This window comes from Lynx rufus, unplaced genomic scaffold, assembly GCF_022079265.1.
Source record: "Lynx rufus isolate CCGP_SWC_20201006 ecotype Redwood Valley unplaced genomic scaffold, mLynRuf1.p SCAF_13, whole genome shotgun sequence".
Taxonomy (NCBI): Eukaryota; Metazoa; Chordata; class Mammalia; order Carnivora; family Felidae; genus Lynx; species Lynx rufus.
This window is the reverse complement of record NW_025814827.1, coordinates 45,462,732-45,472,773: the sequence shown is the minus strand read 5'-3', so window position 1 is coordinate 45,472,773 and position 10,042 is coordinate 45,462,732. Positions and strand designations below refer to the sequence as shown.

General features: G+C 53.7%; 1 protein-coding gene across 1 annotated transcript; it reads right to left on the bottom strand.

The window, feature by feature from the left end:
• Positions 1-962: 962 nt before the first annotated feature.
• CMTM5 (CKLF like MARVEL transmembrane domain containing 5) lies at positions 963-3,103 on the bottom strand. The gene is made up of 5 exons (XM_047074687.1): positions 2,978-3,103; positions 1,941-2,093; positions 1,359-1,451; positions 1,077-1,161; positions 963-976 (listed from the first exon to the last, which is right to left on the bottom strand). Exons 1-5 carry the CDS (start codon positions 3,101-3,103, stop codon positions 963-965), a joined length of 471 nt encoding a protein of 156 aa, XP_046930643.1.
• Positions 3,104-10,042: the final 6,939 nt, after the last annotated feature.

Sequence of the window (10,042 nt, the reverse complement as noted above, 5' to 3'; positions counted from 1 at the left end):
GGCCTGCATACAGGAGATGCTCAGGAAATATTTGATGAGGCGCTGGTAAGCTGGAAGACTGGACCCACTGGTGGAGGGAGCTGGAGATGAGGCTGGGCCATTTTTTTCCTGAACTATAGGAGTTTAGTACAGTATCCAGATCACCCGTACAGATAGGTGTTAGGCAAGCTGGGTTCTAGTCCCAGCTCTGTCACAGTAAAGAGGTCGTTCCCTGTGACTAGGCTTTTGTGAAATGAATTCATCGGACCAGCTGATGTCTAAGGGCTCTTCCAGAGCCAGCATTTTGGGAAGTTCTGCCCTCATCTGGTGCCGCAGGCTGACCTCGCTCCTGTGGCCTGTGGGCCAAGTCCTCCCCACACCACAAGGGGGAGCTCTACACACACCCCAGGCAAGCACCTGGTCCCAAACCCACCAACGAACCTGGGTGTGCAGGTATGGCAGGTGGGCACTTACATGGGGAAGGCTTGTGCCTTCTCAGACACAGGACTCTGGGAACCCAGCCACCAGGCACTCTGTAAAGGCCTGGCACACAGAGAATGTGGAGAGGAAGTTTTGTGTTAAAGGAAGTTTTCAGCACCTTCAGTGCAGCTGCCCTTCCTCACTGCTCAGACCTGGTTGCAGAAGAGGGACCATGACCCGCTCCAGGCAGCATTTCTATGAATACTCCCTGGCTTTCCTAATCTGCCTGATTTCTGGGGAAGAAAAAGACTCACCAGTAGGATTTGAATCTTTTAATTTGGGAATGACCAGCTTCCTCCTGCCCTCCCTCCCCAAAACACCTCCTTCCTGTTGGAGCTTCATCAGAGCACTGAGCCCCACAGACAAGTATCTGGTGACTTCTCAGACCAGAATCCATCTCTGTAGGCCTGGCTGGGAGGTAGTAGGCTGTGGGCTAGTGAAACCAAAGGAAATGTGCACTGTTGCCTTTGTCTGGCTGGGCCTGGGAGCCAGGTAGCTCAGGGTCACTGCTGGTCATCTGTGAATATGGAGGCAGGCAGGGAAGGGCATATCAGGATGGGGTAGCTGGAGCAAAGGGTAGAGGGGGCATCTTCTCTCCCCAGAGCACGGACACTCACCCTGGGTGGTCCTGGGTGCCATCTCAGTCCGGTAGATCTTGAAGGCATCATAGGCAAAGACGGAAACCAGGATGATGCCAAAAACCTGTGGGAGTAGAATCAGGGATGGCACAATAAAGGCCATTGGCCACCATCTATTAGGCAGAAGGAGATGGGTGGTATGGGGCAAGGTGTGAACCAGAGGCCTGGGCACTGGCTTGGGCTTGTGGGGAGGCACAGAGAGTGTGCAAACACCAGCTAGAGGTCCTTAGGGCCTGGGGAGCTCTGTGGGGCTGGACTCACAAAAGCAGCAATGGCAGCTCCATCCCGGGAGGTCACAGCCGCAAAGGAGACCACCAGGAAGATGATGATGGCACTGACACAGCGGAGGAAGTCCTGGGGGGTCGGGGGTGCAGGGTCAAAGGGAAGTCAGAGGGCAAGGGAACATCACCCTGAGGTTTTCCAGGCTGGTCAGCAGCTTGACCCTCAGACACTATGAATCCCTGCATGGAGATACCCCTGGACACAATATAAAGCCCTTGAGAGAAAGAGAGAGAGAGACAGAGATCCCACTGCTAACCAGGGAAGGGATACAGGTGAATGCAAAGAGACAAGGACAAGAAGCCAGGCCCTGGGTGGCACAGGGCTGGGGCATGCCAGCCAGGAGGGCCAGGGCAGGGCTGGACCTGGACCTGGACCTTTGGTGAGTGGAAGAGCAACTCTAAGTGATCTGCATCCTTGTTGTCAGTGACAACAGTGAAATCAGGGTCAGGGCTGGGCCCCTTACTGACCCAGGAAAAGGAGAGAGGCTGGCAGGGAAAAGGAAAACTTAGGATTCAGAGAAGAAAGGGACCAGAATGTGATAGGGGAGGCAGGGTCCCTCACCAGACAGGGCCAGTTCAGCCGATCGAAGCGCTGATAGTACTGGGTGGCGTAGAGGAAGAGGAAAGCGAGTGTGATGAAGAACTCCAGTAGTGCTGCAGCCATGTAGGCGGAGATGGAGGCCGTGAAGCAGATGAAGATGATGAAGGTCAGGGCCTGTGGGACCAAATATGTGAAGCTTGCCAGGAAGGGGACACAGGCATGGCCAGATTGTTGCCTTCCCCTCCTGAGGAACTCCCCCAGGCTGGCCCCCACCACCCATCCTTGGAGGCCTCCCCATCTCTGGTACCGGGAGCCATACTCCAGGGCGTTTGCCCATTGAGGGAAGTCTCCAGCTTCCCACTTCCCCCTGCCCTGGATCCCAGCAACCCCAGCAGTGTGGCCCAGCTGCACTGCCCCAGGGAGCACCATTCTATGGAAACCACAAAAGAGGTGTCCTGCTGAAGCACAGGGTACAGGGTGAACTCCAGCCTCTGGAGTCATGCCCACAGCAGCCCTGCACCCCCAGAGGGACCCCCTATGCCATAATACTTTCCCCACTCCCAGATATCAGAAACTCCTCTAAACAAGGACCAAAACAAGGCCTTTGGTTCTACACCCAGAGACAAGGTTTAGAAGGCAGATGGACTTTAAGGGTCCCTGAGCTCTGGCAATGTAGGATGACATATATGCAATGGACTTAAGTTTACACTAAGGTCTCGCTAAGTGACAAGGGCATATCCTTTCCTGAGAATAGATGTTCATGGGGAGCAGACAACAGATACAGTGGGACTGCAGGAAGTCTGCCCTTTTATGTCCCGTCTAACTTCAGTTCTTCCTGCTGCACCTAAACCTGCTGTAACTGCCTTCAGATGGAGAGGCAGCAAGAAGGCAGGGTAGGAGGTGAGGGCAGGGCAGCTGGGGAGAGCAGGGGTGTCCAGAAAGCCTGGGAAAGGAGGCGGCTGAGGAGTGAGCCCAGTGGGGGCCCTGGGATGGGGAGAGGGAGGAGTGGGATAACACTGGGAGAGATAGAGGCGCCAGGTTGGGGAGGTGGCTGTTACCAGCTCAGTTTCCAGCAAGATGCCTTTGAGGGAGGAGAGGAAGGTCTTGTCCACGGCGAAGCCCTGGAGCACTGCAGCTGTCCCCTCTTCGGGGGGCCGGTCCCGGCGATCCCGAGCACTGAGCATCTCTGTGGGGCCCACCAGGCACAGCCCCCACTGCCACCAGCCCGGGAAGGGAACTGGGAAGACGGAAACCTGGAGAGATGGGGAAGCAAACAGGAGCAGGGAGGCACTTGGAGAAACCTGAAAGAGAAGTAGGCAGGCTGGCTGTGGGGCCGCAGGGAGGCTTGCCCAGATGGGTCTTCTCCCAGCTGCCCAGAGTGCCCCTGCTGGGGCCTGCAACAGCCCCCCAGGAAGCACATGGGGAGGGGTGGGGCGGGGCAGGGAGGAGTGGTCAGCCCTCCCCTTACTGGAGACCAACCCCGCCCAGAGAAGGGGAGAGGGAGGAGGGGGGGGAAAGGAGGAGGTCCACAAAGAAACCGGGAGGAGCCAGGTGGTGAGCCGAGAAATGAGCTAGACTAGGAGCCCCCCAAGGACCCGGGCCTGAAGAAGTTTGCATCCCCCTCCCCTAACTCCTCTCTTCCTGGCTGTCCTTTCTCCCTTTTCCTTTTAGGGATGGTGGGAGCTGGAGCCCGGCCCAGGCAGCACCCCCCAGGACCAGGCTGTAGCAGCCAAGACTGAGGACAAAGGCAGATTGTTGGGGGGACAAGGGGGCGCTGTGTGCCTGCTGCAGTGCCTCAATGGGCCTCTGTCTTTCCAGCATGCCAGGAGGGCAGCCTGACCCCCACCCCAGTGTTCAGGGGTAGGCCAGGGAGCCAGAGAAGGGGAGGGATGGGAGGCCACAGCAGAAACTCTGGAAGGCAGAAGAACAGGGCAGTAGGTAAGGGCTGAAGGTGGGGAAGAGAAGGAACCAGGCTGGGGAGCTTGGTGTTCAGGCACCAGGGACGCCAAGACAATTTAGGCCATTTTAAATACAGATTATTTATTTGGATAAATGTCTCCACGCTCAATAGCAGCCTCTTCCTCAGAGCCTAGTAACTGAACCAAGGTATGTGCAAAGGAGATGCTCACTGAGTGTTGGATGGATGGATGGATGCATGGAGGCATGGAGGCATGGAGGCATGGATGGACAGATGAACAAACAAATGAAATGAGGGCCTCTCCACTGACAACAAGGAAAGTAGCAAGAAAGTGCTTGTGCTGTGCCAGGGCAGCTGGGGATGGGAGAAAAGGAAGAGATGGGGGTGGCGGCCTCCAGAAACGAGGAGGGCCTTTATGACCTTTCCCAAGAGGAAATGCAGGATGCTCTCTTTTAGCGGGCATAAACAGCTCCATTGCTTCACCCTGCATTTCCCATCCACTCCAAATGGTGAAACGTGCGGATCCCCCCAAAGTCCTCCACCCTGTCCCACAATCCTGCTGCTCCTGTAGTGTTTTGTAAGGGTTGAGCATTCGGGTTCCTGGCTCACCATGGCAGGTGGTCATGCACCCAGTTCCAGTGTTCCACCCGGGGAACCAGCTATGGGCACATGACTAGGCCATCACTCGGGGCCGCACACACACACAAGCCAAGGAGACGCGGTAGAGCCTTTGTTCCAAGCAGTAGCCGTCACGGGTACCCTGCTCCCCAGGGCATGGCCGCCGGTAGAAGACAGTCTGGTTGTGGTAGAGCAACTCCGAGTTGCCCAGGGGGTCCATGTGGGAGCCAGTCTGTAGGCTGACACAGTGTGGACACAGGCAACGGGCGTGGTACAGGTCCTGAGGGAGCCGGTTCAAGTCCCTGTCCAACCTGTGGGGGTGGCACTCATCAGACTCTGGAGGGAGACTGGCTGGGCAGACAGGGGATGGGCCGGAAGCAGGGAGGGCCCAACATGGAAATGTAGTGAGGCAGGCCTGGCTGTTTGTCTCAGCTCTTGCACCCACTTGCTGAGTGACTTTAAGCAAGTCACCCCCTCCTCTCTGGGATTTGTTTCACCTCCTGTAAGTGAGGATCGGGGAAAGAAGAGTGGTTTTCTGGGCCTGGGAGCCCTTGCAGAGGCAGGGGAAAGCTAGCAGCCTCCACCAAACAGGCTCTGCTTCCATCTGATAGTCATGCTGGGCTCAGGCATGAGGTTTCTTTTTGTAATTGTCATTACACTTTCAGCGTTCTTTTATAAAGTAAAAACTGCTCTTACGTCCAAGTATTAAAAACACTGTAAAGTTCACTGTCTCCCTACCAGTCCCACTCCCCAGAGGGAGCCGCTGTCAACTATTTTCTGCACATCCTTCCAGACACTTTTCATGCATATATTATAAACACACATAAGCGTGCATCGTAACACTTATTTACTCATTCTGAAAGGATTCTGTGGCCAAAACAAGACTTGAAAAGTAGATGCTCCAAAGGTCTGAGACTCCCAAAGGCTAGCAGGAAACAGTCGCTCGGTTGTAAGGCCATTCTCCTACAGACAAGCCCTCCCGAGGTGGGGCTCAGCTGGCACAGCATTTCCCAGAGTAGGTTCCCTCATAACTACCCTGCAAGAAAAGAGGCCTGTGGCCAAATGAGTTTGGGAAATACTGAATTTATGTCTTCTTTTCCACAGACTTCTTGCAACCTTTAACGCTCTGAGCACATTATGAATCTCTGAGGGGTGAGGGCTCAAGCAGCTTTTCCCACACTTAACTGTCATCATTAATTTCTGATTAATGTGGGACAAGTATCGCAAAGAACACTTTGGGGAAGATCAGCCACGTAGTCTTCAGGGGGTCATGGCCTCCAAACAAGGGGTCTGGACCCCAGCCAAGTCAGCCATCGGGCACCCAGCCTCCCCAAAGGGGCTCCCACCTCTTTTGGATTTAGCCCAGGACCAAGCCAGACTTCTAAGACCACTTCAAAGCATGGTGACCTGCAGTCTCCTCCCTGGATCTGGTCTCAATCAAAGCTGACCTTCTCCCTTCCCCCTGAACTTGTCCACCCATCCCAGAGTTACATTTATGGGGAATGGGAACACAGACACCCCAAGAAGACACAGGATAGAGATCCCTTAAGCCCTAATTTTTAATATATTGTTTTGTTGTCCTGATTTCAGTGCTTCCTAATATTTTTTTACATCATGGCACAAATAGAAAATTTTAATATATGTGTAGCACACCGAATGAAAGAGTAAGACTGCCCAAAATCAAAGGTTCAACTGACTGAGTAGCTCAGGCAGTTGCACATCTGGCTTTTGATTCCAGCTCAGGTCATGATCCCAGGGTTGTGGGATCAAGTCCTGAGTAGGGCTCTGCACTCAGTATGGAGGCTGCTTAAGACTCTTTCCCTCTCGCTCTCTCTGTCTGTCTCTCCCTCTGCTCCTCTCCCTTATGTGTGCGCTCTCGAAAAGAAAAGAAAAGAAAAGAAAAGAAAAGAAAAGAAAAGAAAAGAAAAGAAAAGAAAAAAGAAAAAGCTGCGCTTTGAAATCTTGGGTAATTGGCTATCACCCAATAAGAGTCAGAGCTACCCAGACTAGGCCTTGTGAAACACTCAAATCTTCGGAGTCTCAGATAAAAAGGGGCAGGCAGGCTGGAATTGTGTGGAACTCCCCAGACCCTCGCATATACTCTGACAGGAACACATGCAAGAATTTGGGAGGGGGCTGCAGACTCACTCATATCTCCAGGGGGAGATAGACCTGCTGTTGAGGGGTCCATCTTCACTGGCCCTGCAGGATTCTAGGGAGTGGATGAGGCTAGCGCTCTCTGGCGGGGTCATGAGCACAGTGTTCTGCGTCAGCCATTCATGAGTGGGGTTCTGCCCTTTGCTGGGGCAGCAGCTGGACCAGTGGATGCAGTCCTTCTTGATCCGAATACTGAGGGTGTGGGTTCCCATGGCCATTACCAAGAACACGATCACCTATAGGAAAAGGCCGGTAAGAGACCTGCTCTCAACTAATCTGGGTACTCCTTCCCCAGCTGTTCCCAGTTGAGATCCGGGTTTCCAGCTTCACCTGATCCCCAGCCCCAAACCCAGAGCCTGGCCTCTCTCCGCCCACAGCAACATCTCAGCACCTGCCAGGCCCCCTTGCACTCACCTGGTTCATGATGGATGCTGCTCGCTCAGCCAAGGTTCTGCACTGGCTGACAGGTGGGGCCTTGTGGAAGCAGGCTGACTGGAGCAGCTTGGGCGTCCTGGTTTTATTTTCAGCAAACCTGTTTTGTTTATTCAAATTTATTTCCACAACCTTTTGGAGGGAGTGACCTGACATTAAAAAACAAAACAAAATCAAAAAACCCTGAAAGTGTTTTCAAAAGTTGCTCAAATGCCATCTGCATGGAAGTTATAATTCACATCACACCTTGATAGCCTATTTGGGACACTTTGTTCTTTGCACCTTTCCTGGCATGGGGTCAAACTAATGGTATTCTGCTATTCGGGGCATTGAGAACTGGCATTATGGGAATTTCCCTGGCTGGCTTGGTACTCCAAATTAGGGAACATCATCTGGTTTGTCTTCAGGAAGCATCATTTCCATGCTCCCACCCAGGGCCTTGTCTTCACCATTCCCTTTCTTCTCAGACAGCCTCCTGATCACTCACTTCAGTGAACCTTTCCCTCTCTCTCTGTTGACCCTCAACCCTTCTGTTCTCTGACCTTCAATGACCTTCCTCACCTTCAATGACCCCAACTTCTAGGACCCTCATCATCTAAGATTTCTTCCTTGTTGTCCATTACCCACTCCCTAACTTCCCCTCGCCCTCTCCAGTAGCTGCCCCACCACTCCCATCCCACCCTTCCCTGAACTTCTCTGGGCCAGGGATACAGGTCTAACCCCACAGGACTGCCAGGAATACCCTGACCCCATCAGTTTGTTGACTGGATGCTCAGAGTCTGATGGAAGAAGATGTAGGTGGTTGCTTCCATTGCATAAACGAGAAGGTGAGGCCAGGAAGAGAAAGGCCTCGGTAATTAACAGCCTCACTAAGACCCAACATGAGGTCCCACCTCCAGAACAGATCTGCCCCTACTCCCACTCACAGGGCATTGGGGACAAAGGCCATAGCAAGGTTAGCTGCCCCTCTCAGGCAATGGGGCAAGCCCACCCAGCCTCAGCCCACCCCCAGCTCCCTGGGCCACTGGGGGAGCATGTGTGCTCAGAAATGCTTTAACTAGACCTGATTGCAAAGACATGGGTCAGCCAGGGGTCACCCCTCCTGGGATACACTGCATTGAGAGCAGGCCACCTACTTCCCTCCAGGTCTTTTCCCTCCATCCTTGCCCATCGACCCCCCTCATCCCCCACACCCACAACCCCCCCAACCCCAACACACTCATACACAGACATGGTCTCTAGAATGATGTTTTCTGATTTGCATGTACTTTCCCTTAGAAAATACTCCTCTAGTAACCAAGGACTCAGAAAATAAACAAAGGGAACCAGGAAGAACTTAAACTGCAGAATGAGGAGGAATCCTTCAAATGTTGTAGGGCAGAGCAGCCCCAAAGCAGAGGAGTGATGAGGACAGGGGGCAGTCTGGAAAATTGGGAGAAGCTGTTCTGGTGGTTTGGGGGAAGCCTGGAATTAGGGGTGAGGTGGGAACTTAGGGGAAATAGGTGGTGGCTGGGAGAGCAGGAGCTCTTAGGAAAAGCACTGAGGCCGGGAACACATCACCCCACTCCCATTGACCCACTGTCTGCGCTATGCTCCCTGATGCCCTCTCATTTCTGCATGCCACTGGCCTCAGCTCCTATGTGTCACGTGCCAGGATGGTGCCAAGCTTTGTACATGCACCAGCTCATTTTATCCTTACAATAAGACCATGAGGTGGAAACTATAATCCCCATATTACAGATAAGAAAGCTAAGACTCAAAGACATTTAGTAATCTACCTAAGCTTGCACAGTTAGGGAGCGGCAGAGCTGGCTTTCCACTCCAGCCCTGAGCAACTCCAAACCTAATCTCCTGGCATGGAGATGACACACTGTGCTGACACCCAGTAAGCTGCAAATGGATGAGAAGCCCCCGCAGCAGTATGTGCTTTCCTACTTACCCAGGCTTGGGCCAGGACAGGTCTCACTTGAACCTGCCAGAGGCCATGGGATGTTCCTGCCCACTCAGGCACTCAGCCCTGCTGGCTGGGATCCACTGCTCTAGCTCCTTATTCCTCAGAATTTGGTCTGGCACATGGCCACCAGGGTGGCTTTTGGTGTTCCTGAGAAACCCCCAACCCCAGAAAAGGCTCTGAGGGTGCACTACCCTCCCACGAGAGCTGGATTCCTCTGGGTGTCCCCCAAACCAATCACAGCCACAGACCTGACATTGGCCCAGATCTTCCCATCTTGGCCCTGTCCAGGAAGGGGTGCTCGAAAGAGCTGGAAGTGATCCCAGCTACTTGTTTCACTTATTGATGCTGCAAAAGACCCCCATTGCCCTTCAGGAGAAGCCTTTGGGGTGTTCCCCTACCTCTGTACCAGGATGTCCTCTGAGGAAACCCCTAAAAGGCAGAGGGGGCCCCCTCCAAGCACACAGTCGCCCCTCAGGTTGGCCTTTCCCCCACTATGATGATCGGTTCTGACCTGAGAACCTGTACTCTGAGTCACACACACCCCACCCCTCCGGTTTGCTCAGCCTCTGCCCTTATCTCAGTAGCAGCTCTGTGAGACTCCTTAGGGTGATCCCCTGCCATGAGAAACATTTTCCAGAGGGTTTTCCTCCTGGGGTAACTAGTTTTGGAATCCCTGAGTCACTTCAGCTTCCAGGGAATCCTTGGGGGTGTGGGGAGAAAGGGGTGGCAATGGGAAGAATGCTGGAGGCGGAAACAAAGGAAAGTTCACCACACACCTGTCCTCACCTGCCTGGGCCCAACTGGCAGCCAGGAGGGGTTGGCTGAGTCCCTGGGAAGAGGGATCAGCACCCAGAAGGAAAGGGCAGGGGAGATGTAATGGAACATATCCCCACCTTTGGCCAAGAAAAGCTCTGGGGGCTTTCAGAAAGCTAGAATGGGACTGTCCTACCCTTTCGCAAAAAGACATCCCAGTCCTCACCTGCTGCTTTGAAGTCCTGACACTGCCTCTGGTCATATCTTGATTTTAGGCCCTCTCTGGACCAT